The sequence below is a fragment of the Falco cherrug genome, chromosome 2 (assembly GCF_023634085.1).
Source record: "Falco cherrug isolate bFalChe1 chromosome 2, bFalChe1.pri, whole genome shotgun sequence".
NCBI classification, from domain to species: domain Eukaryota; kingdom Metazoa; phylum Chordata; class Aves; order Falconiformes; family Falconidae; genus Falco; species Falco cherrug.
This window is the reverse complement of record NC_073698.1, coordinates 117,672,639-117,693,212: the sequence shown is the minus strand read 5'-3', so window position 1 is coordinate 117,693,212 and position 20,574 is coordinate 117,672,639. Positions and strand designations below refer to the sequence as shown.

Below are 20,574 nucleotides of genomic sequence, written 5' to 3'. Positions count from 1 at the left end.
TATTTTCAAAGCTTTGAAAGCATCATTCATCATCTTTCTGTTGCATAACCCTAGGGTAATGATTCATCTACCAGATACCACACCAGTAAATTTTCTTATGGACTCAGTCATGGAAGAAAATACAACCTTTTGGGTTTTGTTCAGTTTTCAGTACTGAGCACGTGCAAAACAGATGAAATATGAGAATTGCACTAATTGAGTTAATTTTGCTCTTTCATAAATGAGGCTACCAAACAAGGCCAATAAAAACCAAGGATATTTTTCTTTTGACTCTTAGTATACCAGAAATTACTCACATTTTGGAAGCCATACAAAGGGCCTCGTCATTTCTGCACTGCTTTTACTTTTGCTCATATAAAGCTGAGTGTGAAAGGAGCACTAAATTCTTTTCCAAGCTGTTTTGATCTGCTCGGCCTTGAAAGAAGCTACCTGAAATTTCTGGGAAGCCTCTGGGAATCCTCAGTCTAAGACCCATACACAATATAAACAGAGTTTTGACTTCCCTAATTCGTCAGAAGGTGCAGACCTTAGCCACTCTAAGAAAAAGGGCAGAAAAAGCAGCTTGTCTACCAAAAGAGCATTTGAAATCGTACATGAAAGACTAAAATGTGTTAAAAAGCTTGCAGGAAAAAAACCCTACACTTCTAGATTAAAAATTAGATTTTTATTTCAATGAGAATATCTTATTTAACATTATCCTTCACATAAACGACAGAATATACAGCATTGCTTTATAAACACCCAAGGTTCCTTTTTAGGCTTCAAGAAACTAACTTCCCTTGAACTTTCCTTGTCTACAGAAATGTAGCTATTCTCATAAGTGAGATTGTGGTGGGTTTTAGCTGCCCATCAGCTAAATAAAAGAAATAGCTTGCTTTGCCCCTCCTTTCTTCCCTCTCTGGCAGCCACCACCCGCACTTATGAGGAAGATCCCACAATTTACACCTTCTGAGGTGCAACTCCTTCTGATGGCACCCGCAGCAGAGCTCAGTAGCAGGGGGCTAACGAGGAGCAACACCAGGCTTTGCTGCTGGTGGGGGCAGGGGGTGGAATAAAAGGCTGTGCTGTTTATTTCTAGTTCTGCCAGCTGGTGCGGTTGGTAGGGAACAAAGCTGTGCCGTTAACCTGCTCCTGTTAATGATTGACAAGGAAGTGCAAGCAGGGCTCCTGGCTGGTGCTCCCGGGCACCACTGCCCTGCTGATTGGCCTCCAAGGAGTTTTTAAAAACTGGGCGCCAAATCTTTAGCCTTTGTCCTGGACATGCCAGCCAGCCTAGAGAGATCCAGGGGCAAAAAGGGAACAAGCTTCCCTGAGCAATTGCTCTGTCCTGTGATGCTTTTTCCCCTGCTTTGCTGGGCTGAAATCTACCTGCTGCTGCTCTGTGAGGGCTGCCAGCTGGACAAGCCTGCGATGGGTGAGTGGAGCATCCTTTCCCTGCACAAGGTTAACTCTGGAGCAGCACCAGCCTTTCTAGGCAAGAAGAGAGAGACCCAGATGCCACCCTGACTGAAAAATACTAATTGGTAACTGGAACAGGAGCCAGTAACCTGGGGGTTGGTCAGCAGTGAAATGGGGAGATGCAGGTCAGAGAGGGTGCAGGGCAGTTTCCCTTTGCACTCCAGCTCTTTATTCAGCCTGATATTCCCCTCCTTTGCAAGTGTTGCTAAGCTTCTCAGCACAAGGGATGGAGCAGGTCTGCACTTCCAGAGCACGTGTCTGGGCGGTGCACGCTTCTGTTGGGAGAGGCTGGGGCAGGGGGACATTCCTCCACAGCCGTTTGTGCTGCCTCCCAGCTGCGGGGTGCCCTGGGCTGCAGGTGCGGTGAGGGGGGAAGCAGGGATGCTCTCAGGAGCCAAGAGGTGCTTTTGCTGGGTGGGTGCTGCCTGTCAGGTCCGTAGCGGACACCTCTGAGCTCTTGCAGACAAAGGCGAGCTAAGAGGCACTGGGAAGAAGCAGGCAGAGGGGCCACGGGCTTGAGTTTGCTGTGCTTGCTAAGAAGCCTGCCGGCCCTTTGTTCCACTGCTGCCTTCCTCTTCATCGATGTGTACCATAGGCTAATGATGTGATGGCCACCCACGAGATCAGGGTGTCGGAGGTCTCCCAGTGTGCCACACGACCTCATGGTAACATTCCTTGCGCCAGTGTTCTGCAAGATGGGGACACTGTGACTGGATGCTTCAGGGCACCGTAGCCTTCCTTGAGTGAATCGCTTTTCATCTTGCTCTGATTTGGGGGTTTGCTTTGTTCTTAGGATTGATGGAACCTGTGAAATCTGATGGCATTATTGAAGCAGCCCTTGGTGGAGAGGCAAATTTCTCTTGCAACTTCTTACTCTCAATGGAAGTGTTACAAGTCACCTGGCAGAAGAGAATGGGGTCTTCCTTCCAGAACATAGCCACCTACAGCCCAAAGCACGGGCTGAGGCTGACAGAGCCATTTCAGAAGAAGGCACGTTTCATTACAGCAGCTGTGAAGGCCTCTGCTATCACACTCCAAAATCTCACATTTGAGGATGAGTCCTATTACAGATGCATTTTCAGTGTGTTCCCTCATGGCTCCTTCAGCAAAGAGATATGCCTCAACATCCAAAGTAAGTTTTCCACCAACACCTTCTCACTTTCTGGCACTCCGCACAGGCCTGATGTAGTCAGGAGGTAGGTGAGGCATTATCCCCTCCACCATGGTGAGACTTTCGATGCAGCAGCATCTCCTTGGTGGAGGGTCTCCAGAATTGCCACACTTTCCCTCAGAGGCGGTCAAGGTAAATAAGCCAGGAGATGCTTTTAGATAAGAACCTGCGTACAGAGAGGTGACTTGTCCAGCTTTGACCGTAAACTCAGCATAGAGTGTGATAAAAGTACTTTCTCTTTTTGCTCTCAGCAATTTCTGAGCTAACAGTGGAATATGATTTACACCTGCCCACCGAGGGTCTCTCCACTGCAGTCTGCTCAGCGACAGGAAAGCCTGCCCCCAGCATCACCTGGCTGAATGAGAGAGACCTGGATGGGTCCCCTGAAATACACCATGTCCAAAACTCAAACGGAACAGTAACGGTGGCAAACAGACTCACCTTCTCTTCCAACCACCTCCGTGCCTTGGCCTGCCTCCTTGAGCACCCACAGGGAAGGAAAATGAAGGCAGTTTACCTGGAAAAAAGAAGGGAAGGTAGGCTGAGTTTGTATGGAGAGGTGCAGCATGTAGTAGCAGGTGCTTAGGAAAAGATGTATAATTGTGGGAGTGCAGCTTGTACTTCACATAGGTCTCGCTAGACATTTTTCTGGGTGTTCAGACCTCATGCTAGATGAAGATTTCATAATCTGAAACCGTCCAGAAGATTCCTCCCTGTGGTACCTTTGTGTCTGTGCGGTGAGTGTGTGCATATATAAATATCTAATACATAGATAGATTTGTGTGTACATATGTAGATATGTCTTTGTGTGTTTATATTTCTACATGATCACTGATATAGAGCAGACACTATCAGCTCTCCAGCGGTATTCACAGCTGGAGGCTACCAACGGAGCAAGTCCCTGACTGTCGAATGCTGGGGAACAACATTTCCCATGGAAGATGTTGCAGGAAGTTGTCTCAGGAAGGATGGGTGACTTTCCTCACGATAAAATTTGTTCATACAGAAACACAAACAGATTAGGAGTAAAAATGCTGGGGTTTTGTTCCCCCAAAACCAGGGAAACGTGAGACATTGTCAGTATTGATTTCAAAAATAAAATAATTCCTCACCCACTGCAGTGTTAAATTGTTACACTGTTCCTTTCTCTCCTGCAAAGAATAAATGAGCACAAACTGATGAATGTTTCACTTCAGTCCAGCCTCTGGAAAACGACGCAAGAAACGTGTTGACAACGCTCTAGATTCTGTGTGAACTACAGTGCTTTCTTTTTGTAGGTGCTGAGACGAGCACAATCGTCATGGCAGTCTTAATAGCTGTGCTGTTCTTGGCAATCTTGATATATGGTGTCATGAGACTAATCAAGACTGAAAGGAAAAAGTAAGAATAATTTCCATTTTCTTGCAAATGACATGGTTTGACTGTGTTCAGCTTGCAATTTGTCTTTCTGTTTCCTGATGCTGTTTTTATGTACCTGCCGCCGGGAATTATCCAGGTAGGAACAGCATCTTTAAAATAGCCAGATTCACTCTGAATGCCAGGAGGTTTCTAAGCATTATGTGACTAGTTAATGGCTGTTTATTTGTTTGTTTTTCAGACTGAACGTACGTAGTGTTTCCAGAACACCAAAAAATGAGAAGGGCTTACACCAAGACCTAAGCAATCAAGCAATGAGCCTGCGCACACTGAAGGACCAGAATGTTGCTTATCAAAGTGAGGTAATGCAGACTCCCAAGGCTTCCAGTAATTATTCACATCCTTCAAAAGCCTCAGCAACACTTTCCAGGAACATGAGAAAACCCTTCCATCGAGAGCTGGGGTCCACTCCTGCTGCCATGTCTTTGCTTCATGGGACAGCCACAGTGGAGAGATGACACCACCCATGCCCCACCTAACCTCTAGCAGTGCAGGGGGAGGCTGAAGGAGAAAAGTTAAGTCAATGGTTAGGTGGAAAGGCATGGAAAAGGTACTGGAAATTCCCAGGAGGGCAGATGGGATGTCCCTTCTGGTCAAAGACGAGGGAGCACTGCAGAGCTTAGGCACTGTAATTAGCAGCCTCACACAGATGTTTCCCAAGAAAAGTCTGCCCTGCCCTGCCCTGCCCTGCCAGTCACACAGGCATGAAGGAGCTCTGGGGGGTTGCTGCCATCCACAGACAAAACCAGTAAGTGACCACAGCTGGGACTCACCCCCACTTTCCTCTGACCTCCCACAGGTTTTCCTTGCAAGCTCTTGCTAGTCCTTTACTAGCCCTCTTGCCTTCTCGTCACTTCTCTCTGCCAGATAAAGTAGAGCTTTGTCACAGTTACCACACTGCTGTGCTGGGTCTTTTGCAGGAGCAGGCACCAGGCTCCTCAGTTCACAAAATGCTGCAAGGTCTGAGGAGAAACCCGAGAGAGAAAAAAAGTTGCAGACGCTTGTTTTCAGAGGAAGCAGAGAACCTGAACACCAGCATCCACGTCATGGTTGGGAGCGGACTCATTGAGGACGTCAAGGAGCCCGGCTACATGCCTGTGAAGGTGGACAGAGAGGCAACAGCATGTGGGGCAGTCCAAAGAACACCCCGTGCCAGCTGCTCCTCAGCCCAGCGCAGGAAGGAGTGACATTAGCCTGTTAAAAGCCCACTTCCATGAGCCCAGAGGGGCCCAAGGGCAGGTGGGCACCCCACACTAAGGACTGGAAGGAAGGTGCACCTTGCCCCAGCCCCTTCCAGGGATGATCCAGGAGATCCTCAGCCCCAGAGCTGGGTGTGAAATCCATCCAGAGGAGCCAACACTGGAGTCCCTTTCAAACTGCGGGGGGTCACTGCCTAAAAGGGCACCGACACATGATGGGATGTAAGGGAAAAGCTTCTTTGGGTTGTGCAGGACTTATTACAGGATGCTTAGGAGAGGAACCAAAGGTGAGAAGGGGAGGAACTGAGGGGATCTAGGGATGCAAAAGCCTGGGAACATGGAGGGATAATGGGCTTAAAGGGTCTGGTTGCACGCCCAGCACCTTGTCACCACTGTCTCTCCTGTCTTCTCATTAAACTCCATTTCTAACTCTGTTCCTGTGTGAGGCGCTTCCTAGCCAGTGTGCCTGTATGTATGGGGGCCCGGGGCCAGCAGCCAGCACCACGGGCTAGCGGGCACGCGTGCTTGGGTGCCAGCACCTAGGGAGGCCTGAGTGAGAGAAACCGAGTGCCAGCCACCAGCACGGAGCAGGGTCAGAGCCTGTGTGTCCCTGGTGCAGCACCTGAAGCGAGCGCGGTGAGCACCAGCAAGGATCAATCCAGACAAGCCGGTGAGTAGGTGACACCTCTAGGGATGCCTTTTGATGTTTTACAAGTAATAAGGCAGGAAGATCTGTGCTGAGGCTGCAGCAAGACCCATGGAATTGTATCGACAGCAGTATTTCAAAAGAAGCTATGTTTTTAAGGGCTCGAGCTGGAAAGCTTCCCCTCCAGCTCTGTATCGTTACACAAGGTGTATTAGAAATGTCCTTTCGATTATTTGCAAAGGTTCTTCTCACAGCCTGTGTCAGTGCAGCCTCAGCGCAGAGTGCCTTCTTGTGTAATGGCAGAGCAGCCTCTAGTGGGAGCCTGGGCATGGGTAATGAAAAGAACTTCCAGAGAGAAGAGAGAAAGGCACCAGTTGGCAAGAAACCTCTATCAATCCAGGAAGGTTGCAGAGCTTACCTATTATTATTTTCTACAAACTGATCACCGGGAGTGAGGGAAAGCACGGGTTGGAGTCAGGCAAGTATCCGTTCACATGTGGGATTGTAATTTCTTTTACTGTTCAGCTGTATGTTGAAGTGTGACAAGCTCTCCAAGGTTTCTGCTTACGAGGACGTAGGGACTAGAGGCTGAGCGAAAGGGGAGGTGTGGCAGCTTACAAGCAAAATGCTGGGAGGACAGGAAAATGTTTTCCGATTGTCTTTGACAGATGGCAACGAGAACAGCAAATGACATCCGAAGGCAGAGCACCTGAAAGCAGCACATGTCTTTGCCTGTGTGTCATGCAAAGCCACCCACGACATGTGACGCCGTGAAACGCTCCACCATGGTGCTGCGGAGTTTGGCTTCATGTAGCTATGCACCGAGCGTAAGCTACAGAGTGTGTGTAACTCGCTGCCTGTTGGCTGGAGCGCAAAGAGTAAGAAATCCATAGAAAGCACCTTTCAGGGAACAAAAGAGCACGTGACTGAGGGGATCAGGAGTTTTTACTGTGGGTGAATAACACCCTAACTGCTGTTCAGGGTCTCTGGGTGTGTGTGATTGTCTTGTGCTTCTCTGCCCAGTTACCTCTGTGAACAATTTAGCAGCAACTCTTTGGAGGTTTTGTTTCCAAGGGCTTTATGCAGTTATTCAGTATCGATTTTAAAAACCAGTATCTAAGCTCTGAAGTGTAGCAAATTTTGACAAGGTCCTGAGAAATAAAACTAAAGCCAGAAAGCAATTAGGGCTGAATGGACTGTTCCCTTTTCCTGTTCCAGGATGAGTGATAACAAGCAGGGTAACTTTGTAAGTAAACGGAAGCGGAGGATATTTTCAAAGCTTTGAAAGCATCATTCATCATCTTTCTGTTGCATAACCCTAGGGTAATGATTCATCTACCAGATACCACACCAGTAAATTTTCTTATGGACTCAGTCATGGAAGAAAATACAACCTTTTGGGTTTTGTTCAGTTTTCAGTACTGAGCACGTGCAAAACAGATGAAATATGAGAATTGCACTAATTGAGTTAATTTTGCTCTTTCATAAATGAGGCTACCAAACAAGGCCAATAAAAACCAAGGATATTTTTCTTTTGACTCTTAGTATACCAGAAATTACTCACATTTTGGAAGCCATACAAAGGGCCTCGTCATTTCTGCACTGCTTTTACTTTTGCTCATATAAAGCTGAGTGTGAAAGGAGCACTAAATTCTTTTCCAAGCTGTTTTGATCTGCTCGGCCTTGAAAGAAGCTACCTGAAATTTCTGGGAAGCCTCTGGGAATCCTCAGTCTAAGACCCATACACAATATAAACAGAGTTTTGACTTCCCTAATTCGTCAGAAGGTGCAGACCTTAGCCACTCTAAGAAAAAGGGCAGAAAAAGCAGCTTGTCTACCAAAAGAGCATTTGAAATCGTACATGAAAGACTAAAATGTGTTAAAAAGCTTGCAGGAAAAAAACCCTACACTTCTAGATTAAAAATTAGATTTTTATTTCAATGAGAATATCTTATTTAACATTATCCTTCACATAAACGACAGAATATACAGCATTGCTTTATAAACACCCAAGGTTCCTTTTTAGGCTTCAAGAAACTAACTTCCCTTGAACTTTCCTTGTCTACAGAAATGTAGCTATTCTCATAAGTGAGATTGTGGTGGGTTTTAGCTGCCCATCAGCTAAATAAAAGAAATAGCTTGCTTTGCCCCTCCTTTCTTCCCTCTCTGGCAGCCACCACCCGCACTTATGAGGAAGATCCCACAATTTACACCACCTGAGGTGCAACTCCTTCTGATGGCACCCGCAGCAGAGCTCAGTAGCAGGGGGCTAACGAGGAGCAACACCAGGCTTTGCTGCTGGTGGGGGCAGGGGGCGGAATAAAAGGCTGTGCTGTTTATTTCTAGTTCTGCCAGCTGGTGCGGTTGGTAGGGAACAAAGCTGTGCCGTTAACCTGCTCCTGTTAATGATTGACAAGGAAGTGCAAGCAGGGCTCCTGGCTGGTGCTCCCGGGCACCACTGCCCTGCTGATTGGCCTCCAAGGAGTTTTTAAAAACTGGGCGCCAAATCTTTAGCCTTTGTCCTGGACATGCCAGCCAGCCTAGAGAGATCCAGGGGCAAAAAGGGAACAAGCTTCCCTGAGCAATTGCTCTGTCCTGTGATGCTTTTTCCCCTGCTTTGCTGGGCTGAAATCTACCTGCTGCTGCTCTGTGAGGGCTGCCAGCTGGACAAGCCTGCGATGGGTGAGTGGAGCATCCTTTCCCTGCACAAGGTTAACTCTGGAGCAGCACCAGCCTTTCTAGGCAAGAAGAGAGAGACCCAGATGCCACCCTGACTGAAAAATACTAATTGGTAACTGGAACAGGAGCCAGTAACCTGGGGGTTGGTCAGCAGTGAAATGGGGAGATGCAGGTCAGAGAGGGTGCAGGGCAGTTTCCCTTTGCACTCCAGCTCTTTATTCAGCCTGATATTCCCCTCCTTTGCAAGTGTTGCTAAGCTTCTCAGCACAAGGGATGGAGCAGGTCTGCACTTCCAGCGCACGTGTCTGGGCGGTGCACGCTTCTGTTGGGAGAGGCTGGGGCAGGGGGACATTCCTCCACAGCCGTTTGTGCTGCCTCCCAGCTGCGGGGTGCCCTGGGCTGCAGGTGCGGTGAGGGGGGAAGCAGGGATGCTCTCAGGAGCCAAGAGGTGCTTTTGCTGGGTGGGTGCTGCCTGTCAGGTCCGTAGCGGACACCTCTGAGCTCTTGCAGACAAAGGCGAGCTAAGAGGCACTGGGAAGAAGCAGGCAGAGGGGCCACGGGCTTGAGTTTGCTGTGCTTGCTAAGAAGCCTGCCGGCCCTTTGTTCCACTGCTGCCTTCCTCTTCGTCGATGTGTACCATAGGCTAATGATGTGATGGCCACCCACGAGATCAGGGTGTCGGAGGTCTCCCAGTGTGCCACACGACCTCATGGTAACATTCCTTGCGCCAGTGTTCTGCAAGATGGGGACACTGTGACTGGATGCTTCAGGGCACCGTAGCCTTCCTTGAGTGAATCGCTTTTCATCTTGCTCTGATTTGGGGGTTTGCTTTGTTCTTAGGATTGATGGAACCTGTGAAATCTGATGGCATTATTGAAGCAGCCCTTGGTGGAGAGGCAAATTTCTCTTGCAACTTCTTACTCTCAATGGAAGTGTTACAAGTCACCTGGCAGAAGAGAATGGGGTCTTCCTTCCAGAACATAGCCACCTACAGCCCAAAGCACGGGCTGAGGCTGACAGAGCCATTTCAGAAGAAGGCACGTTTCATTACAGCAGCTGTGAAGGCCTCTGCTATCACACTCCAAAATCTCACATTTGAGGATGAGTCCTATTACAGATGCATTTTCAGTGTGTTCCCTCATGGCTCCTTCAGCAAAGAGATATGCCTCAACATCCAAAGTAAGTTTTCCACCAACACCTTCTCACTTTCTGGCACTCCGCACAGGCCTGATGTAGTCAGGAGGTAGGTGAGGCATTATCCCCTCCACCATGGTGAGACTTTCGATGCAGCAGCATCTCCTTGGTGGAGGGTCTCCAGAATTGCCACACTTTCCCTCAGAGGCGGTCAAGGTAAATAAGCCAGGAGATGCTTTTAGATAAGAACCTGCGTACAGAGAGGTGACTTGTCCAGCTTTGACCGTAAACTCAGCATAGAGTGTGATAAAAGTACTTTCTCTTTTTGCTCTCAGCAATTTCTGAGCTAACAGTGGAATATGATTTACACCTGCCCACCGAGGGTCTCTCCACTGCAGTCTGCTCAGCGACAGGAAAGCCTGCCCCCAGCATCACCTGGCTGAATGAGAGAGACCTGGATGGGTCCCCTGAAATACACCATGTCCAAAACTCAAACGGAACAGTAACGGTGGCAAACAGACTCACCTTCTCTTCCAACCACCTCCGTGCCTTGGCCTGCCTCCTTGAGCACCCACAGGGAAGGAAAATGAAGGCAGTTTACCTGGAAAAAAGAAGGGAAGGTAGGCTGAGTTTGTATGGAGAGGTGCAGCATGTAGTAGCAGGTGCTTAGGAAAAGATGTATAATTGTGGGAGTGCAGCTTGTACTTCACATAGGTCTCGCTAGACATTTTTCTGGGTGTTCAGACCTCATGCTAGATGAAGATTTCATAATCTGAAACCGTCCAGAAGATTCCTCCCTGTGGTACCTTTGTGTCTGTGCGGTGAGTGTGTGCATATATAAATATCTAATACATAGATAGATTTGTGTGTACATATGTAGATATGTCTTTGTGTGTTTATATTTCTACATGATCACTGATATAGAGCAGACACTATCAGCTCTCCAGCGGTATTCACAGCTGGAGGCTACCAACGGAGCAAGTCCCTGACTGTTGAATGCTGGGGAACAACATTTCCCATGGAAGATGTTGCAGGAAGTTGTCTCAGGAAGGATGGGTGACTTTCCTCACGATAAAATTTGTTCATACAGAAACACAAACAGATTAGGAGTAAAAATGCTGGGGTTTTGTTCCCCCAAAACCAGGGAAACGTGAGACATTGTCAGTATTGATTTCAAAAATAAAATAATTCCTCACCCACTGCAGTGTTAAATTGTTACACTGTTCCTTTCTCTCCTGCAAAGAATAAATGAGCACAAACTGATGAATGTTTCACTTCAGTCCAGCCTCTGGAAAACGACGCAAGAAACGTGTTGACAACGCTCTAGATTCTGTGTGAACTACAGTGCTTTCTTTTTGTAGGTGCTGAGACGAGCACAATCGTCATGGCAGTCTTAATAGCTGTGCTGTTCTTGGCAATCTTGATATATGGTGTCATGAGACTAATCAAGACTGAAAGGAAAAAGTAAGAATAATTTCCATTTTCTTGCAAATGACATGGTTTGACTGTGTTCAGCTTGCAATTTGTCTTTCTGTTTCCTGATGCTGTTTTTATGTACCTGCCGCCGGGAATTATCCAGGTAGGAACAGCATCTTTAAAATAGCCAGATTCACTCTGAATGCCAGGAGGTTTCTAAGCATTATGTGACTAGTTAATGGCTGTTTATTTGTTTGTTTTTCAGACTGAACGTACGTAGTGTTTCCAGAACACCAAAAAATGAGAAGGGCTTACACCAAGACCTAAGCAATCAAGCAATGAGCCTGCGCACACTGAAGGACCAGAATGTTGCTTATCAAAGTGAGGTAATTCAGACTCCCAAGGCTTCCAGTAATTATTCACATCCTTCAAAAGCCTCAGCAACACTTTCCAGGAACATGAGAAAACCCTTCCATCGAGAGCTGGGGTCCACTCCTGCTGCCATGTCTTTGCTTCATGGGACAGCCACAGTGGAGAGATGACACCACCCATGCCCCACCTAACCTCTAGCAGTGCAGGGGGAGGCTGAAGGAGAAAAGTTAAGTCAATGGTTAGGTGGAAAGGCATGGAAAAGGTACTGGAAATTCCCAGGAGGGCAGATGGGATGTCCCTTCTGGTCAAAGACGAGGGAGCACTGCAGAGCTTAGGCACTGTAATTAGCAGCCTCACACAGATGTTTCCCAAGAAAAGTCTGCCCTGCCCTGCCCTGCCAGTCACACAGGCATGAAGGAGCTCTGGGGGGTTGCTGCCATCCACAGACAAAACCAGTAAGTGACCACAGCTGGGACTCACCCCCACTTTCCTCTGACCTCCCACAGGTTTTCCTTGCAAGCTCTTGCTAGTCCTTTACTAGCCCTCTTGCCTTCTCGTCACTTCTCTCTGCCAGATAAGGTAGAGCTTTGTCACAGTTACCACACTGCTGTGCTGGGTCTTTTGCAGGAGCAGGCACCAGGCTCCTCAGTTCACAAAATGCTGCAAGGTCTGAGGAGAAACCCGAGAGAGAAAAAAAGTTGCAGACGCTTGTTTTCAGAGGAAGCAGAGAACCTGAACACCAGCATCCACGTCATGGTTGGGAGCGGACTCATTGAGGACGTCAAGGAGCCCGGCTACATGCCTGTGAAGGTGGACAGAGAGGCAACAGCATGTGGGGCAGTCCAAAGAACACCCCGTGCCAGCTGCTCCTCAGCCCAGCGCAGGAAGGAGTGACATTAGCCTGTTAAAAGCCCACTTCCATGAGCCCAGAGGGGCCCAAGGGCAGGTGGGCACCCCACACTAAGGACTGGAAGGAAGGTGCACCTTGCCCCAGCCCCTTCCAGGGATGATCCAGGAGATCCTCAGCCCCAGAGCTGGGTGTGAAATCCATCCAGAGGAGCCAACACTGGAGTCCCTTTCAAACTGCGGGGGGTCACTGCCTAAAAGGGCACCGACACATGATGGGATGTAAGGGAAAAGCTTCTTTGGGTTGTGCAGGACTTATTACAGGATGCTTAGGAGAGGAACCAAAGGTGAGAAGGGGAGGAACTGAGGGGATCTAGGGATGCAAAAGCCTGGGAACATGGAGGGATAATGGGCTTAAAGGGTCTGGTTGCACGCCCAGCACCTTGTCACCACTGTCTCTCCTGTCTTCTCATTAAACTCCATTTCTAACTCTGTTCCTGTGTGAGGCGCTTCCTAGCCAGTGTGCCTGTATGTATGGGGGCCCGGGGCCAGCAGCCAGCACCACGGGCTAGCGGGCACGCGTGCTTGGGTGCCAGCACCTAGGGAGGCCTGAGTGAGAGAAACCGAGTGCCAGCCACCAGCACGGAGCAGGGTCAGAGCCTGTGTGTCCCTGGTGCAGCACCTGAAGCGAGCGCGGTGAGCACCAGCAAGGATCAATCCAGACAAGCCGGTGAGTAGGTGACACCTCTAGGGATGCCTTTTGATGTTTTACAAGTAATAAGGCAGGAAGATCTGTGCTGAGGCTGCAGCAAGACCCATGGAATTGTATCGACAGCAGTATTTCAAAAGAAGCTATGTTTTTAAGGGCTCGAGCTGGAAAGCTTCCCCTCCAGCTCTGTATCGTTACACAAGGTGTATTAGAAATGTCCTTTCGATTATTTGCAAAGGTTCTTCTCACAGCCTGTGTCAGTGCAGCCTCAGCGCAGAGTGCCTTCTTGTGTAATGGCAGAGCAGCCTCTAGTGGGAGCCTGGGCATGGGTAATGAAAAGAACTTCCAGAGAGAAGAGAGAAGGGCACCAGTTGGCAAGAAACCTCTATCAATCCAGGAAGGTTGCAGAGCTTACCTATTATTATTTTCTACAAACTGATCACCGGGAGTGAGGGAAAGCACGGGTTGGAGTCAGGCAAGTATCCGTTCACATGTGGGATTGTAATTTCTTTTACTGTTCAGCTGTATGTTGAAGTGTGACAAGCTCTCCAAGGTTTCTGCTTACGAGGACGTAGGGACTAGAGGCTGAGCGAAAGGGGAGGTGTGGCAGCTTACAAGCAAAATGCTGGGAGGACAGGAAAATGTTTTCCGATTGTCTTTGACAGATGGCAACGAGAACAGCAAATGACATCCGAAGGCAGAGCACCTGAAAGCAGCACATGTCTTTGCCTGCGTGTCATGCAAAGCCACCCACGACATGTGACGCCGTGAAACGCTCCACCATGGTGCTGCGGAGTTTGGCTTCATGTAGCTACGCACCGAGCGTAAGCTACAGAGTGTGTGTAACTCGCTGCCTGTTGGCTGGAGCGCAAAGAGTAAGAAATCCATAGAAAGCACCTTTCAGGGAACAAAAGAGCACGTGACTGAGGGGATCAGGAGTTTTTACTGTGGGTGAATAACACCCTAACTGCTGTTCAGGGTCTCTGGGTGTGTGTGATTGTCTTGTGCTTCTCTGCCCAGTTACCTCTGTGAACAATTTAGCAGCAACTCTTTGGAGGTTTTGTTTCCAAGGGCTTTATGCAGTTATTCAGTATCGATTTTAAAAACCAGTATCTAAGCTCTGAAGTGTAGCAAATTTTGACAAGGTCCTGAGAAATAAAACTAAAGCCAGAAAGCAATTAGGGCTGAATGGACTGTTCCCTTTTCCTGTTCCAGGATGAGTGATACCAAGCAGGGTAACTTTGTAAGTAAACGGAAGCGGAGCATATTTTCAGAGCTGACTCTGCAGGAATGTTTTGAGCTACTATTGCCACCACCAAAAAACCCAACCAAACAAACCCCCCAAAACCAAACCCAAACTGCAAAAAGCCTAGTTTTTTGCCTGTCTATGGCTGGGCAGTTTTCGCTCTGACCCAGCCCTGCTTTCAGTCACCTCCTGTCACAGCAGCTTTTCCAGTCCAGGGCAACAGTGGTGGTGTTGATGCTGGGCATAACTTTTCCTAACAGATGGAAAGAGGGCAAGTGGGAATGCCACCCTCCTGCTCGCCCCTTCCTTGGGTAAAACTGGCTCTGGGTAACACGTTTCTCTCTGCAAAGCAAATGGCATTATTTAGCCTGCACCTCTCAGGTTTGGGATCCTTTTATCTGGGCCTCAGGACAGTGTCCTTTTAAACTATGTGTTTTATAGTTAAATCTATTGGTATATAATAGAGGATGTTCAGGCTGTATAAACCGTTCACGTTCCTGTTTTGGCATGCCAGGCCGTTTCTGAGGTGCACCGTGTTGGTATTTTTCCTCTGCCTGGGTACCAGGTTCCTGGTTCTAAGAGAGCAGCGAGATGTAAAGGAATCTCCCCAGCAGCTCTGGCTGAAGATGTCACTTTGAAATGTAGCTGAAAGGCCATCTTTTAGATGTTTTATATATAAGATGCTGAGATAGGAAGAATATTTTTTTTCTGAAACCACTGCTGGCAGAGGCATGGGACTAAATTCACACAGTAAAAAGAAACTTTGATTTGGTGGTAGAAGATTGGGAGCATCATTCATCATTTTTTTGTTGCATGCCCCTGGGTGAAGGAGCTGTCTACTAGATATCACACCAGTACATTTTCTTACGAACTCCATCATCAAAGAACATAAAACCTCTTGGGTTTTTTTTTCATTTTTCGGCACTGAGCCCCTGCAAAACAGCTGAAACAAGAGACTTGCATTGAGTTCATTTTTCTCTTTTATAAATGAGACTATCAAACAAGACTAACAAAAACCAAGCAAGAAACCCCCACACACACACTTCTAGACTAAAACTTAGATTTTTTTTTCAATAAGAATATTTTATTTGATATTCTCTTTCACATAAATTACAGAATATACAGGTTTGAATCGTAAACACCCAAGGTTCCTTTTTAGGCTTCAAGAAACCAACTTGCCTTGAACTCTCCTTGTCTACAGAAACGTAGCTATTCTCATAAGTGAGGTTGTGGTGGGTTTTAGCTGCCCATCAGCAGAGTAAAAAGAAACAGCTTTGTTTGCTGCAGGTTTACCTCTTAATACTAGAACGTATACACTACGAGGAGAAAAGGGGGAATGTCCTAGTGTGGTTTTCTAAAAGTTTTTTGCATATCTACTTCAGAAGAGTTTCAGAATAATTTTAAGGGTATTAAATGTAGGTTGCCTCCTATCTAGAAAGGATTTATTAACAAAAGCAAGGTGTCAGTTCTCTACTCCATGCTTCAGAAGGACAGTGAAGCTGGCCAAGGCTCTGGAGCACAAACTTTATGAGGAGCAGCTGGGGGAGCTGGGTTCATTACTCTGGAGAAAAGGAGGCTCAGGGGGACCTTATTGCTCTCTACAACTGCCTGAAAGAGTGTGGTAGGCAGGTGGGGGTCAGTCTCTTCTCCCAGAAAACAAGTGGTAAGACAAGAAGAAACAGCCTCATGTTACGCCAGGGGAGGTTTAGATTGGATATCAGGGGAAAAAATTTCACTGAAAGGCTGATCAAGCACTGGAACAGGCTGCCTAGGGAGGTGGTGGCTTTACCATCCCTGGAGGTGGTCAAAAAATGTCTAGATGCAGTGCTTAGGGACACAGCTTAGCGAAGGACTTGGCAGTCCTCGGTTAACAGTTGATGATCTCAAAGGTCTTCTCCAACCCAAATGTATTCTGTGATCTATCTATGTGTAGAACTTCAACATTTCTTTCTGAAAATCAGTATTGTAAAACTGTCTGACCACATCAAGATGATGAATCAGAAACCGTTCCTTGGAGTCTAGTTTAGGATGCATGGGGAAACCAAGATGTTGCTGCATCACCAACAGAAGTGCTGAGCTTCCAGCAGGCTCCCCTGGGTTGGAAACCTTCTGACGAGATGCAAGAGAAGGGGGCCGAACCCTGGTCACAGGTAATAATGCCCCAGCCCAAAGGGGCATGATGCACCAGGCTCTCCAGCGGGCTGTGGCCCAGCAGAAGGAGCTTGCAGCCACTGTGCAGTTTTAATGGCTCTAGTGTCCGGTTTGTGACTCTGTACCATTCTGCTGTGGAACTGGCAGACACGGATTTGGAGGCCAATTTGGAAAAACTGAAGCCAGCAGCTGCTGGGAAACAGTACCAGGCATTGCTAGTGGGACATGTTTTTTCTGAAAGGTGAATGAGAGAGTCTGGGGACCCTCTGCTTGATTCTCTCCAGCTTCCTGCACTCTTTTAGCACTTTTCTTCTTCTTCTGCTCTTTTTCTAATTCACAGGATCCAGACCTGATGTTGTACTATCAACCAATGCGATACCCCTGATACAAACAACAGAAAGTTTGTCCTTTGCTTTGCTGGTACTTGACCCAGCCACATAGTTTGTCTCTTCTAGCCTGTTTGAGGTTGTTTCCTCTCCCTGATGTTATTCCATCTCATCAAACCCTTGAAAATGCTGTCCTCTTGCCTCCATCACCCCTTCCTTGCTGGGCACCCATACAAAAATATGATTAAATGCACACCAGGTACTCAGAAAACAAGTAGGCAGAAAAAGTCTCAATTGTTCCAGAATGTCTCACTTGAGAGCTTTTTTAAAAACAGTTCAGTACTGGATTTCTACAGGGCAGATGACCTGTTTTTCACTGCTTTTCAGGTAGGAGTTTGAAAGTGCTCTTTGATTCTTCCTGACGAAATGGAATTAATTGTTTCTTTCAGTCGTAGTAATTGTGTTGTTTCCTTTCAGAAGGAAAAATTTCCAGGTTTAGAAGCAAAACAAAACAAAAATCTGAGACCAAAGCTGCCCCCAGGCCAGCCTCACTCACAAGACCCAGATAATAGGCCCAGGTTTGCTTTTAAGTGTGCCTGTCCCAAGAGCTGAAAGAGGCTTTCTATGATGGCAGAAATGAATATAAAAATTTGTAATGACTGTCTTACTTTTATGAAATATCCTTCTTTTCTGACTATCAACCTGATTTTTCTCCCAGTTAGTTATTCCTAGGAAACTAGAATTTGCACTGTCTGGGATGTGAATACAGCAGTCTGTGTAATATGCAGCACTCTTCTGAGAGGGTCCGCAATCAGTGGTATCCACAGTCCCTGGCTGACAGGACGTTCAGTGCTCACACAGAGAAAAGGCACATAAATGAAGATCAGTGAGAAAGACATGAACAGTCATCAACACAAAAAGACCACTGGGAAACAAAAGAAGGGAAGAGAATATGAGCTTAGATGTGGATGTCTTAAATGTACCAGAGATGCACGGCTGTGTGATGCCCAGCAACCCTCACTCCTGCTAAGTTCATCTAACACCAAACCTCCTTTTACAGCAAAGTTTAAATTCAGGTGTCTTCTGTTTTTCACAGCTATTCCAGAGGTGGAAAGCAAAGCAAAATGTAGAACGTATCCAGCCTTTCTTGCTACGTAAAGGGACCCCAGAACTTTTTATCCCCACCCACACGTTTAACTGTCTTTGCTGTGAAATGCAGTGCAGTTTGTGCTGGAGAAATCAGCAGAATCTCCAACTGTAAATCATTTAGCATTTGCTTATTTTATAGAAGTAAGTTTGAGAGAGAGAGAAGATGTGGTTTGTCCATGGTCATATGTTTGAATCACTAGTAAAAGGACAGCTGGTGGCAGATCCTCTGGACCAGGCTGGACCTCCTAGTAGACCTATTTGAACATTCATACTTGAGGAAGCATTGCTTGAATATGATGATTAAGGGGTATATGCTAATTTATATGAGCAGAAGCAGAAGAGAGTTGAATCAGCAGAGCCTAACAGTCCTGAAGTAAGCCTCCAGCAGGTAACACGCCCTGTAAAACTTAGTGGGTTTGGTGTTAATGGAATCTGTCTCACTGACTCCAGCCATTCTCTAATGCTTTTTTTTTTTTTTCTTTCCTTGTGAATTGATGGCAATTTGCATCAGCTGTATCATACTCTCTTCCTCAAACAGGTACAAGTTTCACTGGTTACTGGCTCAAATGGTTCTGCTTAAAAGGGGTCATTAGTCCAGAGGCCAAGGGCAGAACCAAGAAATATATTAACAGCAGAGCACGCCTACCCATAAGGCAGAGAAAAGAACAGAGTAAACCTCACTGGTGACAGAAGGGATTTCACATTGCCTCTTCCACCAGCATGCAGGGTGTACTGCAGGTGAAGAAATAAAAGGAGAGGAACAAAGAGCTCTCTGGATTTTAGGACAAGAGGTGTCTACATACCCCTTCTCACTAACTTCAAAGGCTTTGACACACCAGAGAATCGGTGTCAGCTCAACCACCGCCAGCTCCAGAGAAGGTGATGTACAAAGAACTTTGCAAACCTCGGCAGAGATTGCTGAACTGAGCCAGGTCCTTGTCAAAAGAAACGGTTTACACGAGAGCACAGAATAGGGCAGAAAGGATTTTTTTTTGTGTCTTGTTCTTCTATGAATATAAAAAGATTCTGCATTTTCTGCCATTGCTGGTCTGTCTGGAGTACTTTACATTTGCCTCTGTCTGCCCTCAGGTTACCTCTGGTCTTCATCTACTACTTCAGAACTATTCTTTCCTTGCTCAGCTCTGGTTTCCTCCCTCTCTTCCAAAGAAGAAGCTCTCTTACTTTCCAGACCCTGTCATAATTTTCTTCTTTCTTCTCTAAGTTTCCCCAGCCCAATGAAGGAGCAGCAAAATTTGGATAATACCACCTCAGTAGATGTGAGTTACGGGGTGAGCTAATATAAAATATCATTCAAGTCCCTCAAACGTCCCCCTTATTTTCACGAAATAAGAGCAGGAGGATGTCCCTGGGACTTCCCTGCTTTCGTCGCTTTGATGGCACAGAGCACTTCTGGATAAATTTATTTTAAGCAATGTAGTCTGTAGTTATCTGGAATTCCCTCTGAAATACCCCCAGCTATAGTGGGGACAGGTGAACACAGACTTGCTAAGACATTTTTCTCATAAAAAGAAGAACATGTTTGAAGGCGTAGGTACATCAGCCTCAAACAAGTAGTAGACAGTCACTTGAGACCTGACCTGCTTTAGAGGGAATCCGTTCTCTACTCAAAACAAAAAGAAGGCAGCTGGCAGAGGGAAATTCAAGTGACTCGAGACTTACTCATCAGTCTTAGGAGATAGAAGAAAATGTTGAAAAAAGGTTGTGGTGGAGCTTGGGCCTTGGGGAATGATATCTGTGTATTGTATCAAAGGACGGGAAGGGTGGTGGTGGTTAATGAGGTTGTGTTGGAAAGTGTGGCATGATGTAACTGGTATGGAATAAGGGGTGGATACTGTCCTGCTTTCAGCTGGGATAGAGTTAATTTTCTTCTTAGTAGCTGGTGCAGTGCTGTGTTTTGGATTTGGTGCGAGACCAATGCTGATAACACACTGATGGTTTTGGCTGTTGCTAGGTAATGTTTGTGCGAAGTCAAAGATTTTTCAGCTTCTCAGGCCCTGCCAGCAGAAGGCCTGGGGGACAGGGGCGGATGGGAGCAAAAGAAGTCAGGAGGGGACACAGCCAGGACGCCTGACCTGAACTAGCCAGAGGGATGTTCCATAGCACATGATGTCATGCTGAGTATATATGAGCTGGGGGAAGAAGAGGACAGGGGGACACGTTCAGTGTTCCGGTGTTTGTCTTCCCAAGTAACTGCAACGTGTGCTGGAGCCCAGCTGTCCCGGGGATGGCTGAGCCCCTGCCTGCCCTTGGGGAGCAGCGAATGAATCCCTTGGTTTGCTTTGCTCACATGGACGGCTTTTGGTTTACCTATTAAACTGCCTTTGTCTCAGCCCAGGAGTTTTCTCACATTTACTCTTCTGATTCTCTCCCCCATCTCACCTGGAGGAGTGAAAGAGTGTATGCATGGGGCTTGGTTGCTGGCCGAGATTAAGCCAGGACAGCTGTCTCCCAGGACAGCTGTGTCAGCTGGAAGAGCCACTGCCCTGACCCAGCCTCCAGCAACAGATTAGACCCGATCTGGTGGGGGCTTTCTCTTTTCACGGGTCAGAAGGCACTGCTTTGTGCACTGAGTACTGAGAGCAGTGGAGCAGGCATGGTTAACACACAGGTGATCCTGGGGTGACTCAAGAACGAT

The 20,574-nt window shown here is 47.2% G+C and overlaps 2 protein-coding genes across 4 annotated transcripts; both read left to right on the top strand.

Annotated features, from left to right (window-relative positions):
- Window positions 1–401: 401 nt before the first annotated feature.
- On the top strand, window positions 402–5,635 carry LOC102059776 (uncharacterized). 2 transcript variants are annotated; one of them, XM_055701885.1, is made up of 6 exons: window positions 402–1,414; window positions 2,252–2,590; window positions 2,881–3,165; window positions 3,907–4,009; window positions 4,227–4,347; window positions 4,966–5,635. In XM_055701885.1, the coding sequence occupies exons 1-6, from the start codon at window positions 1,261–1,263 to the stop codon at window positions 5,230–5,232; spliced, it is 1,269 nt and encodes a 422-aa protein (XP_055557860.1). In that variant the 5' UTR covers window positions 402–1,260; the 3' UTR covers window positions 5,233–5,635. The 2 variants fall into 2 exon arrangements, with proteins under 2 accessions (XP_055557860.1, XP_027665045.1); XM_027809244.2 differs by lacking the exon at window positions 2,881–3,165.
- A 1,913-nt stretch (window positions 5,636–7,548) lies between these two features.
- Window positions 7,549–12,788, top strand: LOC129734131 (uncharacterized). 2 transcript variants are annotated; one of them, XM_027809237.2, is made up of 6 exons: window positions 8,104–8,572; window positions 9,410–9,748; window positions 10,039–10,323; window positions 11,065–11,167; window positions 11,385–11,505; window positions 12,119–12,788. In XM_027809237.2, the coding sequence occupies exons 1-6, from the start codon at window positions 8,419–8,421 to the stop codon at window positions 12,383–12,385; spliced, it is 1,269 nt and encodes a 422-aa protein (XP_027665038.1). In that variant the 5' UTR covers window positions 8,104–8,418; the 3' UTR covers window positions 12,386–12,788. The 2 variants fall into 2 exon arrangements, with proteins under 2 accessions (XP_055559222.1, XP_027665038.1); XM_055703247.1 differs by lacking the exon at window positions 10,039–10,323 and having other exon boundaries at window positions 7,549–8,572.
- The last annotated feature ends 7,786 nt before the right edge of the window (window positions 12,789–20,574 follow it).